Genomic DNA, 26976 nt, shown 5'->3' on the forward strand with positions numbered 1-26976 from the left:
ACCAAAGGCTTCCATGTAGCGAGATGAACAAATTTAAACTTAACGAAAGTTCCTAATTGGTCTAGACCAATGCTGTCTGATAGAACTTCCTGCAGTGATGGAAATGTCTATATCTGTGCTGTTCAGCATGAGAGCTACAAACCACATAGGCTCCCGAGTGCTTGAAGTGTGGCTACTGCAAATGAAGAAATGAATTTTTAACTTCAATTTTAATTAATTTTACTTTAAGTAGTTGCATGTGGCTCCATTGCTATATTAGAGGGAACAGATCTATATCCTTGATCCCCTTATCACAATTTGCCAATCCAACCTTCAAATATGTTTTCTGTTGCGTGCACATGCGTTTACATGTTGCTGATATTTACACAAGCCTGGGCTGCCATTCCACATGGCAAAACTTTGTTGAAACTAGTAGCTGCTGTGCTTTTAGGCCAGGAGCCCACTCATCTGGTACCCGTTTCCTCTGCAGTTATCTGAGCTTGAGACCCCTGGTGTACACTGACGTAGGTCACCTGCACGGCTTTCATTGCCTCATCTGCCAGGAATGTAAAAGCACTCGTTAGAATAAGAGCTGGTTTGGAGCCAGTCTCTTGGGAAATTTGGGTCCAAACTGTGTGTTTAGGGCCCACTTTCAGGTTGGGTTCACTCTTCCAGAAGGATCTAAGAGCTTCTGAGAGGTCAGAGTTTACCCTGGAGCCCAGTGGTTGGCTGAATTTGGAATCTATGACTGTAAATGTCACCCCCTGCATTTTCCTGTGGTTTATTTAGACTGTTGGAAACTCTTAAATATGTATGTCTATATTGAGATAGAAGGAGCTGGGAGCCAATGCTGATGGTCAGCCTGTGCTGTCCATGGTTTACTGGATTCTGGGTTGGGCAGGTTTAACATGACCATTAGGACTAAAGTGATCAAGAGTGTGGAACTTTAAGGGCACCAAATTATAGCAACTGTAGAAAATGACTGCTTTCTTTAGTAAAAAATAAAACGTTAGGCCACATGGCAGACATAGACATCAAACTATAAATCTGGAATTCTCTCCAGGCTCCTTCCTGGAACTATCATACCAAAGCATTACAGAACCCGTGTATAAACTACGTGGATAAGGAAAACACCGGACTTACATTGAGGGTTGAAAGAGGCTCGTATGTAACATCCTGTACAGGTGCTACTTTTTCGGTGAATTCTAATGGACATTGAAGATATCTGAAATTATACTCGATCTGCAGAAGATACAATTTTTAAAAATTACAGTCTAGCATAGGCCTCCAAAGTAGTTCTTAACACATCAACTATGCAAGCCTATAATTCTGCTGAAAATTAAGTGATTCAAATAAAGTTGAGTCATTTCACCTGAAGAAATGTAAATTAAGTCATTCTGTATTAGTTTCAAAAAATAAATGTCCTGGCAGGCTATTTGATTGCTTTCTAACTCACAGTCATGGAAAAAGATGACTTCTTTAAAAACCACTTAGATCTTTTAGAATTTCATTCCTCAGGCAATATTACCCAAGAAAATATAAAGACTAGAAACACTCCTAAATAATGCTATTAGAAACAATTAAAATACTGGGAGAAAACTGGAGATCTAAGGAAAAAATTCTCTCATAAGTAGATGATATAATAATATGAGAAATGAAGACAATTACCATCTTTTGAGATTCTGGAACTCTAGTAACATTATTTTTAATATTCCTTAAACAACTATAATAGAATAGACTTTAAGTTATTGTAATAAAATAAACTTACGTGGTAGTCTTGGGAGGACTTGTCTTCTGTGGAGGGCATCATGCAGAAATCTAAAAGTACCTTTGAGAGAGAAAAACCGGCTACGATATTGCGCAGGAGGCTAGATACGAGATGGAATTTGATCCCATTTCTAAAAGAATACCCAAGATATTCCCTTCCCTGTCTTTTGCTTCTTGCACCTCAAAGATAAACTATAATCTAAGTCACTCAGGAACAAGGTCTAAAACATAAAGTGTTACATGTACCACTGCTGCCTCAGAAATACCGAGTGATTCAAAAAAATATCATGCACTTGAGAATGAAATTGCATTTACTAAAATTTATGTAAGGAATATGCCATCGGTTTTGCCTAAGACGAGATGTTTTTCTGGGTTTCTAGAAAATATATAGATGACTGAGGACACCTTTGCTCAGCATCTTCTAGTGATAACTTACTGTCCCAGTCGAGACCTTTAGCCAAGCACTGGGGTCTTCCCACAGTCTAGGTCCCCTCCTCTGTATCGCTCGAGCCTGGAGTACTGTGTCTGCTTCTGCACCTGGCTTACTGAGCAACCCTGACAAAGCACACATCCAGAGTGGCGTGGACAGGGCAGTGGGGCATCGGTATTATAACAGGAAACAGTTGACGGCCCTCTAGATGCTCAATTAAGGGAGAAAACACTTAGGAGTTCAGCATTAGATCCGCCCCTAGCAAGTGTAGGGACAAATATTTTGCGGGGTCCCTGTCTACTACATAAACAAATTGAGTCACCCCAAATCGGTGTGCTGGGACCTTTCTGGTGGCGCCCAAATCACACTCCTGAGAAAGAAATTCTGCCCAGTCAGATTACCCTCCTGGAACTGGATGTGGACTCAAGGCCCCAGGTGACCCCATCAGCGTGTTCCTGGGGCATCTGGTTGACCCCACCTACAGGACACGAGGGTTAGGGTTAGCACCTTGAAGGGGAGACAAAGGGACCCAGGCCCCACTGGAAGGGTACCTCTATCCTGGCTGGTCTCAAGCACCAGGTCAACTTAAAAATCTCCAGGAAGTCTCTCTCTGTTGGTGACCAGGCAGCAGTACTGGGGGTCATAATAGATGTCATGGCAAAGAAAGGCAAGACCAATCAGTAGTGCTGTGCAAGGCAGAACCGGAGGCGGGCCTGGCTGTTACAGCTGGTGAGCTTTGTGATAACCAGCACAGGCAAAGTGAAGGCTGGGCTGCTGGGGGAGGGGAGGGGAGTGGGGGAGGGATTGTGCACATGATTCAAATGTGTGATGTGATGCTGAGCTAGAAGAGTCTTCATTTCCCCTAGTTAAAAGAATATATTCCTCATCCTAAAATAATACCAAGTCATTATAGAACACTAACTAGAGAATATACAGCAACATGAAGAAGAAAAGAAAAACCAAATCATAATCACAGCTGTGATAACTCTTATTAACATTTTGGCATTTTGGTATAATTTCTATGTTTTCCATATGTGAATATTTCTAACATACTTTTTTACTATTCTTCATGATGTTGCAGGAAACATCGTTGCACGTAAATCTGTTTATACGTCTGATTATTCATGAGGACAGACTCCAACAACTGGAATTACTGAGTGAGAAAGTCTGAGATCATTTTCAATCCTGAATATTTATGTGCCCTTGATGAGATTTATGCACCTAAAATGCTAATCTATGAACTGAACTGGCTCCAATTTCCATTAGACATCCTAAAGAAGAAATGCACATGAAGCACTTAGCACATTCTAAGTGCTTACTGAATAAATAAAAATAGTGTTAGTAGTAGTAGTAGTACTAATAACCACATAAACAGTAGAAAAATAGTAAGATATATCATATGTGCCAGTTGCTATCCTGAACAGTTTTTACATTTTATCTCTAATTTTTGTAATCGCTTTGCAAGATCATTATCAGCATCACTGTTTTAGCGATAAAGAAAATAAAAAATGAGGCTCAGAAAGCTCAGAGAAGTGAAATGACCCACCTAAAGCAACAGAGCAACAGGCAGAGCCAGGACTAAATCCCAGGGCCACCAGGCTCCAAATCTGGCCCTCTGTCCCCTGTGTCCCTTTGTTTCACTGCCTCTTCCAGTATTTGAATATATTTTTCCCTCTAAGTGAAGGGAAAGTTATTGAAGTCATTCCTTTTTTCTTGATTATTCTATATCTGTCCCAATCCTCAAATCCCAACTTTCCCAGGAGGTCTTTTATCTGCATCCTTCACGTGCCCGAGAGCTCATGCGTATTTGACTTGTAGTTGGTTTCAAGTCATGTGCTGGGTATGTGTTTAATCTAGCATAGAGTCACACATTCAGAGGCCCACAGAGGCCAGGCCAATAGTGTAAATGAATGAACTGTACCAGCCTAAGAGCTCTCTCCCTTTGTTCTTGAAATGTTGGCTCTCCTTGTACCGGCTTTTATCTTCACAGTTTGGGTAGGAGCATTCATAGAGAAATCTCCCTCTACTATGAAGAAAACAATTGCACAAGAATGGGAATATATGGTAACCAACACTAGGCATGAGAGTTGAGTATCTGAAAGGAAGAGGTGTGGTCTGTCAAATGGGAGAGCTCGTGCCCAGCTAAAGGAAGCCGCTGATACTCAGCCCTGTGATTCCTGCCTCGTGAGGAGGTAGGCTCATGATCTTCTGATTTTTATAGAAAGCTAGATACCTGGATCTTTAAGGGAAGCATCCTGGTTTTACATGTTCGCAACTAATGAATGCAAATTTGAAACAATAACACGCATGCCAAAAGCCCGCACATCTAGAGGCATTATTCAGCCAGTAACCAGCACTAGTGGTCTCTGCTCTGGACTTGGATTGTTTGAATAAAAAATCTGTTTAACATATTTTCCTATATTGCGCATAACCACTAATAGGATTTTTTAATCCAAGTAGGTCCTTCTCAAATACTCGTTGGCTAGATTCCCTTATAGCATATATAAAACTAGAAACCTTACTTTAAAGATGGAAATTACTATGTTTAGGTTGTGATTACAACAATAAATCCTCACATTTTATTATTTGCCAAGCATATACCCAGAAGGAGTTTTGTTTTGAGAGCTTACTTTCACGCATTCAGGGAGGTATTCTACCATTTCCAGGATTGGACATCTATTGCTTGGAGAATAATGACTAAAAACCTTAAGACATTCTTCCCACCTGTAAAAAAAAATAAAATAAAACAAACACAATTCTGAATCCTCCTGTTGCGTGCAACAACAAAGCTACCAGTTGAAATTCAAGATTATTATTTTTAGGAGAAACTGAATTGGTTCCAGTGGAATCAATATGTGAACCAAGATCAATCCAATAGAGTCCTTGTCCGTTAATGGAAATGAAATGTGGGCAAATTCTGGGATGGCTGTTATAATCACTGTTCTGTCTCTTTACCCAAATGCCTTCTCAAGAAGGCGAGTTTTTACCTTGTTTTCCTCCTGAAGTCATGAAATGGTGTGTACTTTCAGAGCTGGTCATGCCAGATAGAGGTACCCACATGTACATACATACAACAGCAACATAGCACGTGATACTTTACATTTAATCCAGGTATACATCATGTATTGAATTAAACTAAACTACAAAATAACATGTATCAAGTACATTAATAAACATGCGTTCTGTCAGAACATTGCAGATTTGCCCATTTCTTTATTGCCATCCAGCTGGACTGGATAAGATGTTTATGATACCAAAAATGAAATAAATCTACAACAGGAAGTAAAAAGAGCCCATTTATCTTTAAGATCCTATCTTTGTAATAGGAGGCTAGTTCTAAAAATGACCCAGACAAATTTTCTGTTAACCCTACCGGTAAAATCCATCTAGGATATCTGTATAATCAACAGAAACTTCGGGTTGCCCACTTGCATTGACTAGTGTTTCAAAGGAAGGATCGACCAGGGGATCTGGAGACTGCCCGCTCTCCAAAACACAGGCTCGGTCTGCCTTGAATATGAGATTATTCACCTCTGCCTCCACTACTGGGTGACACTGGGCCCTGGTGCGTATCCATCTGTGATTATATAGAATGGTTTATGTTCAAGACATGGGACAAACTACTCTCCACCTTCATCGTTAAAACTCCTTAGAGTATGGTTTAAAAACCCACAACCACAAATGATCATGGGTTAAAGGAAATTCCCTTTGATGGCACTGGTAACAACACAGATATACCGTGGAGAATATTTTCACCAATGTCCACTTTTGGGGTTTCCGTTGGCAGGAGAGCATCAGGCAAGTTCAGGTGGGGCAGGGCAGAGTTTGCCTGGCAACAACCATGGTGCCACACACTACACACACCTGAACCCTGTGAGCCTCACAAGAGTGCTGTGAAGGTGGTCTATGCTCCCATGACTTAGAAATGGAAACTGAAGATCAGAGAGGTTAAGCAACATATCTGTTGTTACCCAGAGTTCACTAAAATTTGTATGTAAACAACTGACATTTTAAGATGTTGATTGACTTTTTGGGTCTGTCTCCTAAAGCGAAGGAAATAAAAGCAAAAATAAACAAATGGGACCTAATTAAAGTTAAAAGCATTTGCACAGCAAAAGAAACCACTGACAAAACAAAAAGACAACCTACTGGGGCTTCCCTGGTGGCGCAGTGGTTGAGAGTCTGCCTGCCAGTGCGGGAGACGCGGGTTCGGGCCCTGGTCTGGGAAGATCCCACATGCCGCAGAGCGGCTGGGCCCATGAGCCATAATTGCTGAGCCTGCGCGCCTGGAGCCTGTGCTCCGCAACAAGAGAGGCCGCGATGGTGAGGGGCCCGCGCACCGCGATGAAGAGTGGCCCCCGCTTGCCACAACTGGAGAAGGCCCTCGCACAGAAGCGAAGACCCAACACAGCCATAAATAAATAAAAATTTAAAAAAAAAAAAAAAAAAAAGACAACCTACTGAATGGGAGAAAATATTTGCAAATGATATGACTGATATGGGGTTAATACCCAAAATACATTAACAGTTCATATAACTCAACATAAGAAAATAAACAACCTAGTTAAAAATGGGCAGAAGACCTGAATATACATTTTTCCAAAGAAGACATACAGATGGACAACAGGCACATGAAGATGCTTAACATCGCTAATCATCAGAGAACTGCAAATCAAAACCACACTGAGATATCACCTCACACCTATCAGAATGACTACCATCAAAAAGAACACAAATAACAAATGCTGGCGAGGATGTGGAGAAAAGGGAATCTTGTACACTGTTGGTGGGAATGTAAATTGCTGCAGCTACTATGGAAAATGGTGTGGAGGTTCCTTAAAAAACTAAAAATAGAACTACAATATGATCCAGCAATTCCACTCCTGGGTATACATCCCAAGAAAACAAAAACGCTAACTCAAAAAGATACATGCACCCCAATGTTCACAGCAGTATTATTTACAGTTGCTAAGATACAGAAGCAACCTAAGTGTCCATCACCAGATGAATGGATAAAAAGATGTGGTATGCGCACACACACACACACACACACACACACGCAATGGAATACTACTCAGCCATAAAAAGAATGAAATTTCACCATATGCAACAACATGGATGGACTTGGAAGGTATTATGCTAAGTGAAATAAGTCAGACAGAGCAAGACAAATACTGTATGATACCACTTACATGTGGAATCTAAAAAATAAAACAAATTAGTGAATATAACAAAAAAGAAAGAGACTGACAGATATAGAGAATAAACCAGTGGTTGCCAGTGGGGAGAGGGAAGGGGGGAGGGGCAAGATAAGGGTAGGGGATTAAGAGATACAAACTACTGTGTATCAAATAAATAAGCTACAAGGATATATCGTACAACACAGGGAATAGAGCCAATATTTTATAATAACTATAAATGGAATATAACATTTAAAAATTGTGAATCACTATGTTGTACACCTGAAACTTACGTAATATTGTATATCAACTATACCTCGATTAAAAAAAAGAAAAAAGGAAAAATAAATAAATAAAAATGTTGATTGACAGCTGAAACTTTTATTCTTTTTCTCTTTCTGCTTCCTCGCATATTGCAAATAATCCACGATGCCAGAGGACACTAAGCAATGGTGGACAGGACAGCCACGTACCTTTTGTTCCTGACGGTCGTGAGAACCACCTCCTTTCTCTTATTGTGAATAGCAGTGTGCAGGAAGGAGGCCTGCTGCTTGTTCAGGACGATGTCGGCATCGTACCTCAAGAGCAGCGCGACGGCTTTGGCGTGGCCCTCCCTTGCCGCAAAGTGAAGCGCGGTATTCTTTCAGAGAAAACAGAACACGGAATATCTGGTGACAGTGGCTACTCAGCCTTTGGCTGTTTTATTGCTTTGTTTCATTGTTGAATTGCTCGAAAGAAATTATTAACAAAACTAGCTATTTAATACCAAATACACAAAATTTAAAACTGGCCTTCAGAATCAAGCTTCAAAATAATGAGTTCATAGTACAAATTGTGTGTGTGTGTGTGTGTGTGTGTGTGTGTGTGTGTAGGGTGAGGGTGGGAGTGTGTGTGCGCATATGTGAATTCCAAGCAGTTTGTTTTGCTTCTTTTTTGCAGTGGGATGATTCCACAAGGACAGAGGACAAGCTTTCAGAATACGGATATTGAACACAGAAGAAAATACTTCAGGGAGATTTATCATCTAGTAGAGCAGTGGTTTCCAGATTTTAGGTTTTCACAGGCTTGTAAAAGTTTTTTTTTTAAATCAGAGATTGATACAAGGTTGCCAGTCTTTAGTTTTGCCACATAAAGACATTTTAAAAAGCAATGACATTCCTCTAGCTCTGTCATTTTGTGAAAGAATGTACATTTCAATACACACTCTCCAAAAAAGGAGGAAGAACATCATAGTGGAATAAAGGACAGTCTTTCAAATCAAATACACTTAGTTTGAGGGAAAACTTACCCCTGGCCTCTTCATTTCCCTCGGTTCACTAGGGAATGGTGAAATTTTATCAACGATCCACACGGGCCATGGGCGGGCCTCTGCGAGACTTACCAGGTGTCCTCAACTAGCACCCATCCCTTGGTATTGTCTCCTTATTCTGTTCCCCTTTGACTCTTTCCTCACTAAGGGTCTGCACAGTAAGAACTCAATACAAGGCTACAAATAGGGTAAGGAAAGGAGAGGGTAGCTAAGAAGGTCTCTTGCAGTGTTGGAAGTTTCTTCTATGCCAAGATTTGGGGTAGGTATGAGAAACACAGTACGTACCCCCTCTTCATCTAGCCAATCTGTGCACTTCATGTTAATGTCAAGAATGACCTTCATGGTCTGCGTGTACCCTCCCAAGGCAGCGTGACGCAAAGCAGTCCAGCCATTGTGGTCACTGTTAAAGAGGTAAGAAAAAACGTGTGCATTTACTTTACAGATGAAAGGTGGGAAGGGATACTGCCCATTTGAAGGTGGGTCTGATGATCAACAAAGCATATCTGAGATATCTGAGTTCTAGCAACTAAATACGTATTACTTATCTATTAAAAAATGAGCTAATTGCAAGCCTAATTGGATGAAGGTAGTTAAAAGGTACAAACTCTTAGTTATAAGATAAATAAATACTAGGGATGTAATGTACAACGTGATAAATATAATTAACACTGCCATATGTTATAAACTAAAGTTGTTAACAGATTAAATCTTAACAGTTCTGATCACAAGGAAAAAAATTTTTTTCCTTTTTTTGGTATCTGTCTGAGATTAAGGGTGTTCACTAAACTTACTGTGGTAGTCATTTCAGATGCATGTAAGTCCAGTAAATATGCTGTACACATTAAAATTATATGGTGTCAATTGTATCTCAATAAAATTGGAAGGAAAATAAATAAATAAAAGTATATAAACACATTATCAAATATTTGGGGTGGCTGAAACTAGAGTCAGCATGTCTGTCTCATACATATTTCTTTTTCAAGGCTGTAATGTACTTATACAGATTATTTTAAATCTTGCTTTATTCTTTCATTGAATATCGTATCAAAAAATTTCCATGATGGTGGTATTAGTCTTTGTGGCCACTAGTTATGACTAATAATAATAATAATATCATCTTACAGAACCTGGCTAGAAGATGCTTAACTTATGCCACTTATTTTTCTAAGAGTTTGGATCTGAAGAGATCTTGCCTCTTGTGCTCTCAAAGATGCTTACTTGATCCCTTTGGGAAATGTCTGTCCTTTCTCGCAGAAATTCAAGATGCGAACACAATGAAGGCTTGCCTTTTTTTCCAAATTAGACACAGAAAAAAAGGGTGAGATCCTGACACAATTTAATTTCAGGGTCAGTGAGCGACTGTTTTAGGTGCAAGAGCCAATTAAAAAGAACATTTAAATATTCCAATCATATAACCTCACCTGAGAAATAATGCACCTTTTTTCAGAAGGAGCTGAACGACTTTTTCATGCCCGTTTTTTGCAGCCAGGTGGAGAGGAGTCATTCCATGAAGGTCACCTTCATTCAAAAGCCTTGTGTCACTCATGTCTTGGAGGAGCCTCTGACAGGTATTGATATGCCCGTAACTTGAAAAAAAAAAAGTTTGACATTTTCAAAGCAAATATTAAACAGAAAGAAGACATGCTCATATGTCACTTAAAGTGACCCTTACCTGGCTGCAAAATGCAGGGGTGATTTTTTATCTTTGCTTTGGGAATGAATGGACACATTAAAGTCAAGTAGGTTATTTACAGAGACAGGGACCCCCTGTCTACATGCATAGTGTAGAGGAGTACACCCATCGTCGTCTTCGTCCATCACCAGCTCTTTAATATGGCGCATCTATGGGAAAAAGAACTGATATTCTAAATATAACTCTGCTATGATGCTAACATAGTGTTTTTCTGTTATGTTAACCTATTCTGTAGGATAGTATTTTCCAGCAAGGGCCAATATGTACACCTTGAGGGCAAAAATATAAATACCCTTAAGGGTACTACAGTAAAATAAATGTAGATGATGCATGCTGTGTCTTCCTATAACGTACATTACCATATTAAAGGCGCTGAAAAATCCTGAGGGGAGGAAATGTATTTAACATTTTCAACCCGCATCTTCCAAATGTATTTGACCATGAACCACCCCTCTCAACTCTCCCTTCACTCCCCCCCAAAATGCCCCCCCAATAGCACTTAACAGCTTAATGCTAATGTGTTCTGTTAGGCAAAAGGGATGCGATGTTAAAATTAGCGTCACTATCTTTTATATGTATATTAAATAAAAAGCAAACGAGCAGCTTAAATAGATCCAAAAACATTTTATTTTTTTAAATGTTCAAATATATATTTTTGATTATTTAAGACACTGACTATATTAAAATCTCTTTGTTACAAAAATATGATGCACTTCAAATGCACCTAATAGTCACTCAGTAAGTATCAGTTGGTGAACATAAATATGGAGATAAGGTTTTCAACCTGTCAACAAGCACGTTGAGCAGTTTTTCTTCATTGATGATGAAGTGTTGCTAATTCACTCATGTCCTTGACTTTCCCATTGATATGCAATTCATAATGGTCAAAGAGTGAAGGAAAGTCAATGTATTATAGATGAGGCTATACGGAAACCCTCCATAGCTTGGAAAACAATCCCAGTGTAATTTATTATCATTATCATAATAATTACTACTGTGTTATAAATAAATATTCAAATATGACATCTTTATTTAGAAATAAAATTTAAATTCCAGAACGAGCCTTCAAAGTAATAAAAAATCATAATAAAAAAAATCACTTTACTCTCTGTTGAACCCAACTCAGTTTATGGAAATCCATATATATGTATTACCTGCAAAAACTCAGGTGGCAAATTTTTTAATCCATAAGGTTGCTGCACAGTCAAATGCAAAAAATTATGTCCAAGATTATCTTTTATGTCTACACGGGCACCTAAAAAGCACAATATAAATATAACTCCTACTCATTTATTTAAAGCATGGCCTATGGTGGATTTTCAGTGTAAGAAAATAAAAGATTTTTGACTTAAAACTTTGCCAACATTTAAGTTACAGAAAACTTTATTTAGGTAAGAAAACTAAACATGGTTTAAAATGTGTTTACCTTATAGTGTGCGTGTGTTTGTACAAGGGGGTAGAGAATATGTGATTTATTACATTAATTAATATATGAGGTCTCACCTTTTAAAACATAAAATAGAAATATAGACAGATTAGAGATCAAGAGAGAAGAGGGGAAGGTATCTCTTTTCTTTGTTATCTTACTCGGTTAGTATCTAAAGTGGGAACAGTTATAGTACCTACATCACATAGGATTGATTCACTGAGAGAATGCAGAGAAAGTGTTCAGCAAAACGCCTGGGATGTAATAATTCCCTTATAAAGGTTATCAATTATTGTTCTTAAATTATCTTTTCAAGTATTGCTCCCTACTGGACTGAAAATTATTCTAGACATGGGAAGTATCTCATTTATCTTTGTATACATGGCACCTGGCCCAAAGCCTGGCACACAATAAATGGATACTAAATGTTTAACCAAACTGAGTAGTAATTCTAAAGGCTTGCCTCAGTCCCTCTTAGTACCTTTAGAGAGGAGCAAATTTACGGTATTCCAGGATGCGGAAGCAGTTGCTAACATAAGTGGAGAACGTCCTTCAGAATCGGTGATATCAATATCTGCTCCCTAAAATAAAACAAGTCATTCAACAAAGAGCTTATGAACAGACAAATCAGCTTACGCTGCATTCTGTAAATAATGTTCATTCATCGGGATAGAGTGTCCAAAATATTCCTAGCACTCATGCATATGACTGCTTGACATTTCCCTATAATTCCAATGTTGTATGAATTATAGGGAAAATCAAGGCATTCTTTTATAACTTCAACAACGAAAATTCTCCTCACGTGTTAATCTTTTGACTGACATCTGGCAATAGATCCTTCCTCCTGCCGAAATCATAAAATTTTGACCTATAGCGCTAGTTTAGTTCCCACTGTAAGAAAAGATTGTTAAATGTCCATAAGAAAAAAATTATAAGTTTATTGCATTTGTGATTTTAAAAGCATTCACAAGAAATTATTCACTTTTATTGCCAAGAGAGTGGATCCTGGGAGCTGTCATCACAGGAAAACATTTTTGAAACTTTGTAGTTGGACTTGCTGTGGTGGTCACTTTTCAATGCATACAAATATTGAATCATTACGCTGTACACCTGAAACTAACATAATGTTATATGTCAATTATAACTCAAGAAAAAAACAGTTGTTCACTTTTTAAAAACTCTACTTCATCTGAAATAGATGAACTGAAATAACTGAACTGAAATCATTCAAATCCTCAAGTAAAATTTTAGTCACGTATTTGAGAAAATGTGCATTTCAAAATCGCATTTCGTATATATATTTTTTAAATGAATAAGTCAATATTTACCATTACATGTTATGGTTATAATATTTGATGTGACAAGAAACAAAAGCTTTTTAAAAGTTCATGGACCGCGATGAAGAGTGGCCCCCACTTGCCGCAACTGGAGAAAGCCCTCGCACAGAAACGAAGAGCCAACACAGCCAAAAATTAAAAAAATAATAATAAAAAAAAAAAAAATGCTTTGGAAGGACTGGAAGGGTGTTTAAAAAAAAAAAAAAAAAAAGTTCATGGAAAGAATTCTATCTTTCGCCCAGGGTAATAAAAAGAGCTTAAACTCCAATTGGGAATATGACTCTTTTCTTTTGGTACCCACTGAATACAGATGACCGTGGCAGCAGTATCCCCTTGAAAGCATGATAGTGATCAGTGAAGTCCTGCAACAGTCTTGGCAGGTGAAGAGATGGCTGCATTTGCAGGAAACCGTGCATGACAAAACGATGGTATATAATGAGTCTTCCCGGGATTCTTCTATGTAAATATCACAATTTCAGTAGCTGCTACTGACAACAAACACCTATTAAATATTACAAGCGGGACTACAGTCATTACTGATATGGTGGGGCTTAAATAAATACATCACTGACTCATCTGTATAAAGGGCTTACTAAAATTTAACTCAAAAGCTGACTGATTCCACTTCTTAGAGTGAAAAAGATCTTGTGCTTTCACTTGTAACAAACCTTGGACAATATTTTTAATTCTTCACTTTCTCATTGTTTGAAAGCTGGCACTGAGGCAGCTGGGGAAGAAGATTACAATGGAAGGTGAAGGTCACATGTGCTTCCTGTCCTGCCTCCACCTCAAAGTCACTTGTGCTCTAGAAGGGTCAACAGAGTCACCAAGCCTGACACTCTCCCAGGTTCACAGAAGAGCTTTCCCTGCCATAGATCTACCAACTCCCCACACTAAAAGCACTAATACGGGTGTCAAAAGTACACTCTGGTACTTCTAGCTTCCTGGCAATGAGGTTTGACCATTATGCATTCATACACAATGCACTCTATTTGTGAATGTATCAAGCATCCTTTTCTTCCAGTTTTAGTGAGATATAATTGACATACAGCACTGTGTAAGTTTAAGGTGTACGGCATAAATATTTGACTTACAGACATCACGTAATGATTATCACAATAAGTTTAATGAACATCCATCTTAGAAATACAAAATTAAAGAAATAGAAAAAAAATTTCAAAGTTTTTTGCCAATGTATCAATCATCTTTTTGTAAACTTTTTTGCTGATAGGCAAGAAATCAAAATTTGGTTTATTTTTGAAGATTCATAGTATGTAATTATATGACCTTTCAACTGTAAATAATAATAAAAAATAAACCTGTTAATGGAATACTTACCACTGAAATTAAGTAGTCTGCTAGTTCATGGTGATCAAATAATGAGGCTCTGCAAAAAGAATTATAAGCATATTAAGGAACTATTGATATAAATATATAAAATAAAGCTACTATATTCAGAAAGTGAATTTAAAGGATCATTTAATAACATGATAAAATGCTAGAGAGTTAATAAACCTTCCAAATCTATAATTGGATTCTGATTAGGGTAACTTTTCAAAATAAGTGTAATAGAGAAAGATCAAATACATCACAAGATTTTCTTCCTCATCTTTCTGTAAACCTATTTTCTCCTTGTAAAACCATCATGAAGATGTTCTGAAGTGAATAGTAAAATCTGTCCAAGAGTTTAAAATAAAAGACAAAGGAACTGGCTATAACCACTGTGACCATGAGGAATAACAACAGTTGCATGCAAGGTACACCTAAACTTTATCTGCAGGGTTCAAAATGCCCCCTCTTTGGCAAAAGTTAACAAGGCAGCATTAGCTTTCCTAAAGTTTTATGAAGCCAAAAAAATGATGGATAGAATTGAAGTCATTTGGTATCATCTCACAACCAGCCATAAGGATAATGTTCATTAATAAAGCAAATACAAAATTTTAATCTATATTAAAGCATCATCATAACAAATGTTAATACTAATGATTTAAAAGTCTATGTTTCTGGAGGAGCTTCAAGATGGGGGAAGAGTAAGACGCAGAGATGACCTTCCACCCCACAAATACATCAGAAATACATCTACACGTGGAACAACTCCTACAGAACACCTAATGAACGCCGGCAGAAGACCTCAGACCTCCCAAAAGGCAAGAAACTCCCCATGTACCTGGGTAGGGCAAAAGAAAAAAGAAAAAACAGAGACAAAAGAATAGGGACAGGCCCTGCACCAGTGGGAGGGAGCCGTGAAGGAGGAAAGGTTTCCACGCACTGGGAAGCCCCTTCGCGGGCGGAGACTGCGGGTGGCGGAGGGGGAAGCTTCGGAGCCACGGAGGAGAGCGCAGCCACAGGGGTGCGGAGGGCAAAGCGGAGAGATTCCCGCACGGAGGATCGGTGCCAAGCAGCGCTCACCAGCCCGAGAGGCTTGTCTGCTCCCCCGCCGGGGTGGGCGGGGCTGGGAGCTGAGGCTCGGGCTTCGGTCGGATCCCAGGGAGAGGACTGGGGTTGGCGGCGTGAACACAGCCTGAAGGGGTTAGCGCACCACAGCTAGCCGGGAGGGAGTCCGGGAAAAAGTCTGCAGCTGCCGAAGAGGCAAGAGACTTTTTCTTGCCTCTTTGTTTCGCGGCGCGCAAGGAGAGGGGATTCAGAGCGCCGCCTAAACGAGCTCCAGAGATGGGCGCAAGCCGCGGCTATCAGCGCGGACCCCAGAGACGGGCATGAGACGCTAAGGCTGCTGCTGCCGCCACCAAGAAGCCTGTGTGCAAGCACAGGTCACTCTCCACACCACCCCTCCCGGGAGCCTGTGCAGCCCGCCACTGCCAGGGTCCTGTGATCCAGGGACAACTACCCCGGGAGAACGCACGGTGCGCCTCGGGCTGCTGCAACGTCACGCCGGCCTCTGCCGTCACAGGCTCGCACCGCATCCCGTACCCCTCCCTCCCCCGGCCTGAGTGAGCCAGAGCCCCCAAAGCAGCTGCTCCTTTAACCCCGTCCTGTGTGAGCGAAGAACAGACGCCCTCAGGCGACCTACATGCAGAGGCGGGTCCAAATCCAAAGCTGAACCCCAGGAGCTGTGCAAACAAAGAAGAGAAAGGGAAATCTCTCCCAGCAGCCTTAGAAGCAGCGGATTAAAGCTCCACAATCAACTTGATGTACCTGCATCTGTTGAATACCTGAATAGACAACGAATCATCCCAAATGGAGGAGGTGGACTTTGGGAGCAACGATACATATATTTTTTTCCCCTTTTCCTCTTTTTGTGAGTGTGTATGTTTATGCTCCTGTGTGTGATTCTGTCTGTATAGCTTTGCTGTTACCATTTGTCCTAGGGTTCTGTCTGTCCGTTTTTGGGTTTTTTTGTACTTAAAAAAAATTTTTTTTTCCTTATAATTGTTTTTTATTTTAAAACTTTATTTTATTTTACTTTACTTTATTTTATTTTATTTTATATTCTTCATTGTTTCTTTCTTTTTTTCCTCCCTTTTATTGTGAGCCGTATGGAGGACAGGCTCTTGGTGCTTCAGCCAGGTATCAGAGCTGTGCCACTGAGGTGGGAGAGCCAAGTTCAGGACACTGGTCCACAAGAGACCTCCCAGCTACACGTAGTATCAAACGGTGAAAATCTCCCATAGATCTCCATCTCAACACCAAGACCCAGCTCCACTCAGTGACCAGCAAGGTACAGTGCTGGACATCCTATGCCAAACAACTAGCAAGACAGAAACACAACCCCATCCATTAGCAGAGACGCTGCCTAAAATCATAATAAGGCCACAGACACCCCAAAACACACCACCAGACGTGGACCTGCCCACCAGAAAGACAAGATCCACCCTCATCCACCAGAACACAGGCACCAGTCCCCTCCACCAGGAAGCCTACACAACCCACTGAGCAAACCTTAGCCACTGGGGACAGACACCAAAAGCAATGGAAACTACGAACCTGCAGCCTGCGAAAAGGAGACCCCAAACACAGTAAGTTAAGCAAAATGAGAAGACAGAGAAACACACAGCAGATGAAGGAGCAAGGCAAAAACCCACCAGACCTAACAAATGAAGAGGAAATAGGTAGTCTACCTGAAAAAGAATTCAGAATAATGATAGTAAAGATGATCTAAAATCTTGGAAATAGAATGGAGAAAATACAAGAAAAGTTTAACAAGGACCTAGAAGAACTAAAGAGCAAACAAACAGTGATGAACAACACAATAAATGAAATTAAAAATTCTCTAGAAGGGAACAATAGCAGAATAACTGAGGCAGAAGAACGGGTAAGTAACCTGGACATAAAATAGTGGAAATAACTACTGCAGAGCAGAATAAAGAAAAAAGAATGAAAACAATTGAGGACAGTCTCAGAGACCTCTGGGACAACATTAAACGCACCAACATTCGAATTATAGGGGTCCCAGAAGAAGAAGAGAAAAAGAAAGGGAGAAAATATTTGAAGAGATTATAGTTGAAAACTTCCCTAATATGGGAAAGGAAATAGTTAATCAAGTCCAGGAAGCACAGAGAGTCCCATACAGGATAAATCCAAGGAGAAACACGCCAAGACACACATTAATCAAACTATCAAAAATTAAATACAAAGAAAAAATATTAAAAGCAGCAAGGGAAAAACAAAAAATAACATACAAGGGAACTCCCATAAGGTTAACAGCTGATCTTTCAGCAGAAACTCTGCAAGCCAGAAGGGAGTGGCAGGACATATTTAAAGTGATGAAGGAGAAAAACCTACAACCAAGATTACTCTACCCAGAAAGGATCTCATTCAGGTTCGACAGAGAAATTAAAAGCTTTACAGACAAGCAAAAGCTAAGAGAATTCAGCACCACCAAACCAGCTTTACAACAAATGCTGAAGGAACTTCTCTAGGCAGGAAACACAAGAGAAGGAAAAGACCTACAAAAATAAACCCAAAACAATTAAGAAAATGGTAATAGGAACGTACATATTGATAATTACCTTAAATGTAAATGGATTAAATGCTCCAACCAAAAGACATAGACTGGCTGAATGGATACAAAAACAAGACCCATATATATGCTGTCTACAAGAGACCCACTTCAGACCTAGGGACACATACAGACTGAAAGTGAGGGGATGGAGAAAGATAGTCCATACAAATGGAAATCAAAAGAAAGCTGGAGTAGCAATTCTCATATCAGACAAAATAGACTTTAAAACAAAGACTATTACAAGAGACAAAGAAGGACACTACATAATGATCAAGGGATCAATCCAAGAAGAAGATATAATAATTGTAAATATTCATGCACCCAACATAGGAGCACCTCAATACATAAGTAAAATACTAACAGCCATAAAAGGGGAAATCGACAGTAACACAATCATAGTAGAGGACTTTAACACCCCACTTTCACCAATGGACAGATAATCCAAAATGAAAATAAATAAGGACACACAAGCTTTAAATGATACATTAAACAAGATGGACTTAATTGATATTTTTAGGACATTCCATGCAAAAACAACAGAATACACATTCTTCTCAGGTGCTCATGGAACATTCTCCAGGATAGAGCATATCATGGGTCACAAATCAAGCCATGGTAAATTTAAGAAAATTGAAATCATATCAAGTATCTTTTCCAACCACAATGCTATGAGACTAGATATCAATTACAGGAAAAAATCTGTAAGAAATACAAACACATGGAGGCTAAACAACACACTACTTAATAACCAAGAGATCACTGAAGAAATCAAAGAGGAAATCAAAAGATACCTAGAAACAAATGACAATGAAAACACGACCCAAAACCTATGGGATGCAGCAAAAGCAGTTCTAAGATGGAAGTTTATAGCTTTACAAGCCTACCTTAAGAAACAAGAAACATCTCAAATAAACAACCTAACCTTACACCTAAAGCAATTAGAGAAAGAAGACCAAAAAAACCCCAAAGTTAGCAGAAGGAAAGAAATCATAAAAATCAGATCAGAAATAAATGAAAAAGAAATGAAGGAAACGATAGCAAAGATCAATAAAACTAAAAGCTGGTTCTTTGAGAAGATAAACAAAATTGATAAACCATTAGCCAGACTTATCAAGAAAAAAACGGAGAAGACTCAAATCAATAGAATCAGAAATGAAAGAGGAGAAGTAACAACTGACACTACAGAAATACAAAGGATCATGAGAGATTACTACAAGCAACTGTATGCCAATAAAATGGACAACCTGGAAGAAATGGACAAATTCTTAGAAATGCACAACCTTCCGAGACTGAACCAGGAAGAAATAGAAAATATGAACAGACCAATCACAAGCACTCAAATTGAAACTGTGATTAAAAATCTTCCAACAAACAAAAGCCCAGGACCAGATGGCTTCACAGGCAAATTCTATCAAACATTTAGAGAAGAGCTAACACCCATCCTTCTCAAACTCTTCCAAAATATACAGAGGGAGGAACACTCCCAAACTCATTCTATGAGGCCACCATCACTCTGATACCAAAACCAGACAAAGATGTCACAAAGAAAGAAAACTACAGGCTAATATCACTGATGAACATAGATGCAAAAATCCTCAACAAAATACTAGCAAACAGAATCCAACAGCACATTAAAAGGATTATACACTATGATCAAGTGGGGTTTATCCCAGGAATGCAAGGATTCTTCAATATATGCAAAGCAATTAAAGATGTATCATCTTTAATTTCTTTCATCAGTGTCTATAATTTTCTGCATACAGGTCTTTTGTCTCCTTAGGTAGGTTTATTCCTCGATATTTTATTCTTTTTTTTGCAATAGTAAATGAGAGTGTTTTCTTAATTTCACTTTCAGATTTTTCATCATTAGCGTATAGGAATGCAAGAGATTTCTGTGCATTAATTTTGTATCCTACTACTTTACCAGTTCATTGATTAGCTCTAGTAGTTTTCTGGTAGCATCTTTAGGATTCTCTATGTATAGTATCATGTCATCTGCAAACAGTGACAACTTTACATCTTCTTTTCCGATTCGGATTCCTTTTATTTCTTTTTCTTCTCTGATTGCTGTGGCTAACACTTCCAAAACTATGTTGAATAATAGTGGTGAGAGTGGGCAACCTTGTCTTGTTCCTGATCTTAGTGGAAATGGTTTCAGTTTTTCACCATTGAGGACAATGTTGGCTGTGGGTTTGTCATATATGGCCTTTATTATGTTGAGGAAAGTTCCCTCTATGCCTGTGTATAAATCTTAGAATCAGCTTGCCAATTTTCACCCCAAATTCACAACAGGTTGCATTATAAATGATATTAGAGGTATTTAGTAATTTTAGGAAATAAATAATAACATTAAGGTCCCATTCAATTTGTTCTAAATCTTTCCAGTCCAGAGATTTGTTACTCAAAGTGTGGCCTGCAGACCACTGACATCTTTGCACTACACTAGCAAAAGGAACTGTAGCCCAAAGAGCAAGCTTTCCTTTGAACCTCAAGATAAACTCCAAAGGTCACTGTCTATCAGAAAGACATTCCAGGATCATACATCAATATTAGGTTCCTCAGAATTGGACTGAACTGGTCCAAGAAATCTTCAGCCAATCCAAGTTGAATGTGTCTAGCTAGTCACCAGGCTAAGTACAGTTTTTGGTCAGGGAGATGGGTCTATTATCCTAAAATAATTCATTCTTATGCATATTTGTATATTAAAGCTCTATTCTAAATGTACACATTTTAACTATACCCAGATCACTAGGTTTCCAAATTGGTTAAACACTGGAATCACAAAGAGTTTTTAAAAATTCCTGAGACCCCTCCTCAGGAATTACGATGTAATCTGGCACATGAACTGACATTGGGATTTTATAAACTCCTCACATGATTCCAATGTGCAGAAGTTTGAGAAATCTCTGGTGTAGAGGTTAATCTATCTACTGAGTCTTTGTTTTATTTCAGTATTTGTTTTTTGCATTTCTTGGGTTTCCAACTGGATCTTTTTCTCATCACCAATCTTTGATTCATAAATGCCAATTTGTTTTCCATAATCCATTATCTTAATATACCTACTTTTACATAACCGACCATTCCTTCCTTTAAATTTCTGAAAGTTTTAAATATCCTTATTTTAACTTTATTTGTAAATTGCCCAATTATTCCATTTCTTTGGAAGTAAATTATCCTTTTGTTGATTTCATTGTCATAATTTTATGTTTTCCTTTATGCTACTAAATTTTAATTTGCAAACTCATCCTATGTGGAAGTTCCTTGGAGTTCCCTTCTATTCATGCATAGCCCGTTGTGGCTGGTGGTTTTGCTAATATGTACATTCACCACCATCCCCCCCATTTCCCAGTTTAGAACCAGATCTTATGTTGGTAGCTAGAGTTTCTTTTTCCCTGTGGGATATTGTAGATTTCTTGGTTCAATTACCTATTGAGAATATCGCAGTTTTTTTCTGCCATTCCAGGCTTCCAGCTCTGCGTGTGTGTGTGTGTGTGTGAGAGAGAGACACAGAGAGACAGTGATAGAGACAGAGACAGAGAGACAGCAAAGGCTCATCTCAGTCACCTCTTTCTCTCACACAGGGCGCATTCAGTCCTTGTCTTCCCAAGGAATTGAACTCTCCGTCTACACTGCCTGTTTCCTGTCCTAGCAGCTAGTAAGCCTATAGCTTCAGATGCTTTTCTCTGATTTGTACTTCTGTTAAACTCAACAGAAATATTTATCTTCTTTTGAGCTTGGCAATCGTTCCCTAAAACTACATGTATGTTTTGAGAACATTTATGGGTAACTGTGGGGCTAAGTGGAAAGGGAAATAGGGTGGGAAAAGTGGACCATCCATATGTATCTGCTCCATCACCTCCACTGAGAAAGAGGATAAGACACACGTGAGGAACTGAAACAGATTAGACAGGGCTTGAAAAGCCATGTATGTTCACCTCCTGAGCACACAGGAAATGAATCTTGAGCCTATAGCCACTGGACTAAGAATTGATCCAGAATATTCCACTGGAGATTTTATGCTATGAAAATCTATTTAACTTTCTACTTTGATTCCAGAGGAACATAGAGATTCCAGCTGAACCACAGGACCTTTGTTATCTCTGCTCTTTTCTTTCGAACTATAGAATCTCTGCTACCATAAGTGCTAACTTTGTCTTGCAGGGTATAGTTAAACATATGAATAGAAATCTGTATGCAGAATCATAGGTAGGAAACTTGCCTGTGAAGCAGTGTCTCGTGATTTCCATCCACCTGATTAACAATATCGCTGCTGCCAGAGTAGGAAGATATCATCAGTTTAACAATCTCAGTGGCTCCCTGGGTGGCAGCAAAATGAAGGGCTGTGCACTTCCCTTTCTGTAAAGAGTTTTGATATTAGAATCAATCAATATTTCATCCCAATTTAAGGATAAAACCTAAATTCATTTGTTTTTTTTTTTTCTCCCCAGGCCAACAAAATCAAGGAATATGGAATTTCAGATGGTGAATAGTAATTGGTTTCATCTATTGAAAAGCATCAATAGAAAAATCCTAGCTAGCAATTTTATTTCCTTGCAATCCGACAGTTCTTGACAGCTCTGACAGTACTCCTATCATCAGTGTATCTCTACTGTATCTGTATTTGTGTTTGCAACTGCTTTTGGTAGCTCTCAAAATTCTTTAAATAGATTAAAATTTGGGAGAGTTTCTTGTTTGGCTTCTACATGAATAGCAGGAAATAATATCTATCTAATTTAATCGTAAAAGACCTGTAAAGCACTTTGGCAAATAATTCACGACAATTCTACAATAAAAGTATCAGGTGGAATTTGAACAACTACCTCCATCAGGTCCAACTCTGCACCACTGTCCAGGCACATTTTAATCATTTCCAAGTCACCACTTTGAACTGCCATGTGCAGAGGGCTAGCTTTCCCATTGTTCAAAAAGTTAATGTGAGACAGTCTGCTATGCCCGTGTTCCTCACCTTTAGGAGAAAATAAAATTCAAGATAACAAATATTATAAAGAAATAAAAGGATTTTTTTTTTAAAAAGAAAGGACTTTCAGACTTACAGAAAAGCCCAGGTATAAATTATATTAAATATTTCTCAAATTAATAGCATCCACCAGAATAGGTTTCTTTACACTATATAATGGAGGAAAGCCTTTACTCACCAAACTTTAATATTATTTCCATGCATTTTTTGGCACCTGAAAATGCAGCCTGGTGAATAGGGAAGCATCCCCATTTATTTGATTTACATGGTTTAGCTCCTTTATTTAACTGGAAGAAAAGAAAGAACAATAGAAGTCAAATGACACAAGTTAAAGCCCAGATCACAAGAATGGGCAAGAATATGCGTCTCCCAGACCTTTTCACTACTCCGTGCCTATGTAAAACTACACAGAAAAGCTTCATATAATATGAAATCTAGGCAAGAAGGTAATTTTGGAACTAGGCTAAGATTCTGAACTACAGACACTTTATATTTTCTAACGATGAAGTAACAACATAGACACAAAAATATCAATGTGATCCCCCACCAAACTAAAGTGAACACATTTTTCAATGAAATTAAAGAGATTTTTAAAGACATTATCATGATTCCTCCTACAACCATTCTCAATTCCTTATACAAATAAAGTGATATTTCCCAGATAATTTTCCTTTCATTTGTGCAATTAACAAATGATTAGACCAGCACTCATGTTAAATTATGAAAATTAGACATTTTACTAATGAAAGTTCTCTACTAAAACGTTGTTAAAAGAACTGAATGGTATATTACCTTGACCTCTGAATCAACCATTTTCAACAATCATTTTCTACAGATCACTGGATTTCAGTTTTGTTTTAAGTACCTTTCATTATCACAAAACAAGAGGTTTTGAAAAAGCAAAAAAGTGTGAAGAAGCAAATACCACCTATAATCTCACTTTTAGGGAGAGAATTGTTTTACACTTTAGAAGACAATATTCTTTTGTCTTCTTTGCGAAAGTAATGTTTATGTGTATACTATATGATCGCACTGTTTAAAAACGTATTTTACTTAATATTCTTAAATTATGTGATTTTATCAAGTACGTATTCCATTTGGGGGTACACAAAACTTTATATAATGAATCCCTATTATTAAATTTCAATTTTTTCTCAGTTTTCTCTGCTATATATAACACTGGTGTTAATATCAGTGATACCTTTAATTATCTCCTTGAGATGTATTCCAAGAATTGGAATTGGTGAGTCAAAAAGTATTCGCAGCAACAGTGAATGAAATTCCCCGACTCATTAAAATTTCTCTAACACTGTAAGTCAGTAAGGATTTTTCATCCTTCTAATTTAAGAGATTAAAGAAAATGATATCTCACTGTTTTAACATGTTTCTCTTTGATTACTAGAGAAATTAAATAAACTTTATGCGTCCCTTGCCAATTTTCTGTGGAGCGCTGTCTTTTCCTTATAGATCTGTAAGAATACAGGTAATTTTATAACCATTTAAAGATAAATAGCTCGATATAATCATATGCTTTGTTGACTCGGGTCAATCGATGGGTTATAATCTAACCTAATACTGAACTCTCCATACATTCCCTGGTAAGGCCAACATGGTATTACGTGTTACTTTTAATTATCTCAATGAGTTAATTGCTAGTATTTTTAAGATTGCATCTATATTTGTATGTGAAATTGATCTACATTTTTTTGGTCAGGGGAGCTCTCAAGTTTGGAATTACTATTATGTCTGCTTCATATAATTAATCTGCATGGTTTCACTCTTGTGCTATAGGAAGGTTATCTAAAATGGAAACTTTTTCCTTGAAAGTTTGAAAGAACGTGTAAAATCTATAAAAGCATGTAATATTAGCTGGTTCCAGAGCTTTAATAATGCTTTTTTAAAATACTTTTAATGGTTCCCTACAGATCTTTAAATTTTAGTCACTTTACTTTCAGTTATTTATCCCTTAAGAAAAGCATTTTCAAATTTTTAGGATAGGATTGCATACTGATCTTTTGCCATTTTAAAATTCCCCATCATATTCAGTTAAATCCCTTTGCTATTTCTAATTTTGTTGATTTGTGCTTTAGCTTTTTCCATTGTGGTTAGACTTGCCAATACTATGTCTGTTTTATTATCTTTTTTGGAGAAAATAACTCGATTTAATGAATAATTCCAAAATTATTACTTTCTGTTTTCAACTTTATTATTCCTTTATTCCATTTTTCTTTTGGTTTATTTGGGGCCCGTTTTCTAAATTCTTTATTTGAGTATTAGTTACTTTATTTTTTATTCTCTTTTTGGTCCAATCATGACAGCTTATAAGAATGTGTATTTTTGTCCAAGTATACCTAGTAAATAGGTTAGAACATATTTGTAAATTGAAATATCCCACAGATACTCTGCAATTCTTTTATTTCATTTTATTTACTCTCTGGGATGGTGGAGAGGGAAAATCAAGTGCTAAAAGTATAGAACCTGGCCTGAATAATGTACGAGTGGTTGAGGAATATTTAAAAGAAGGCTATTTGATGGAACTCTGTCCCACACTCAGAAGGGGCATTCCGTGGAGCAGGACGCAGCCATGGTGACGGGTATCTCCAGAGTCTGACTGGACTGGCCCCAAGAAATCTCACGGGAGAGAAGCGTGGCTCTGCTTTTAGGGCTGTGGCTAAAGACCTTAGTCGTTATACCGTTCAAGGTTCCCTGTCTGGGAACCCATGGCAGCAATTTCTTCTCATCTTGGGAACAGGCATGGCTGTGTTTCCCTTAGCCTTTATCTCAGGGCCCAACGATAAGTTTGCAAATGACTATATTCATCTTTCCTTTTACTATTCAGAAGCTCAGAGTCAAAAGTATGATCTACCTTTATGAACATACAGGCCATTATGCTTTGTATTTTGTATTCTAGCCTGACCACCAGCTTCACCTTAAATTTTCCTGTTGATACTTTCTTTTCACTTCGATCTTCTCGCATTTTCTGTAATGCTTTCCTATTCGTCTTCGATAAGCAATCTCAGACTCATTTAAGATTGAAGGGGTGTGTACATATACCCAAACACATAGAACTATTTTTTTTCTGACCTAGTGTCTACACTTTATATTTTGCTAAGAAGAGAAACTGAAAGCTGTTGTAAATAACAAAAATTCATGTTGTACTAAAGGATAAAGAAAACAGAAAAAAATGTGATTAAAGTACAAACCAAAAGCTGCACTGCTTCACTATTATCTGTGAAACATGCGATGATCAGAGCTGTGTTTCCATTTTCTCCTTCCAGATTAACATCAGTAGTGCGATGCTCAATCAAGACCTACATAAAAGAGGGGAATAATTGTTAAAAAGTTAACATGGACATTTCCCAATAGGGGTATTTGTCTTCCACTGGATTTTAAGCTCTAGGATGCCAGGGACCATGTCCTTAGTCATCTTTTTCATCACTCTCCCATGGAATCTGGCATGAAACCTTGTACATAGTGGGTACTATGTAAATTTCTCAAATAGATGAAATAATGGCAATTTCTACAGCATGTCAATTAAGGCAACATGGAGCTGTAGAACAGGAAATAGACTAAGAATTGTAGATACTAGTTAACATTGCTCACTGAATACCTCTCACTTGTATTAAGTGAGCTATATTAACTAATATCTACCAAAACTAAATTGGTGGAGCCATTTGGAATGTGCAGGTGGTAGAGGAGTGACGGACGTAAAGAAAGAGGAGAGAGAGAGAAAGAAGAGAGGGAGGGAGGGAGAGGCGAAGAGGGGAGGGAATGGTTTCCTTTTCCCATCTAGTCATTTTTCTTTTACCCAGATTGCAAGTATTTTGGGAAATGTCCATTAAAACTCCATTCTCTCCAGTAGAGAAAAGAAGAGTCTCATGTAACACAGGTATAGCTTAACTCAATCAATTCACACA

The 26976-nt window shown here is 38.2% G+C and overlaps 1 protein-coding gene across 1 annotated transcript in view; it reads right to left on the reverse strand.

The window, feature by feature from the left end:
- TRPA1 (transient receptor potential cation channel subfamily A member 1) overlaps positions 1–26976 on the reverse strand; it is a 77458-nt gene that overhangs the window by 16238 nt on the left and 34244 nt on the right. Inside the window, exons 6-19 of the mRNA XM_082432662.1 lie at positions 26263–26370; positions 23238–23346; positions 22902–23047; positions 22301–22437; positions 14460–14508; positions 12266–12365; positions 11513–11613; positions 10338–10507; positions 10087–10251; positions 8951–9065; positions 7830–7996; positions 4807–4900; positions 1748–1807; positions 1123–1221 (exon numbers count right to left, since the gene is read on the reverse strand). Of these exons, the coding sequence (XP_082288788.1) occupies positions 1123–1221; positions 1748–1807; positions 4807–4900; positions 7830–7996; positions 8951–9065; positions 10087–10251; positions 10338–10507; positions 11513–11613; positions 12266–12365; positions 14460–14508; positions 22301–22437; positions 22902–23047; positions 23238–23346; positions 26263–26370 (1620 nt within the window). The remainder of the gene's footprint in view (positions 1–1122; positions 1222–1747; positions 1808–4806; positions 4901–7829; positions 7997–8950; positions 9066–10086; positions 10252–10337; positions 10508–11512; positions 11614–12265; positions 12366–14459; positions 14509–22300; positions 22438–22901; positions 23048–23237; positions 23347–26262; positions 26371–26976) is intronic.

The sequence above is a fragment of the Balaenoptera physalus genome, assembly GCF_965194825.1.
Source record: "Balaenoptera physalus genome assembly, chromosome: 17".
Lineage (NCBI taxonomy): Eukaryota > Metazoa > Chordata > Mammalia > Artiodactyla > Balaenopteridae > Balaenoptera > Balaenoptera physalus.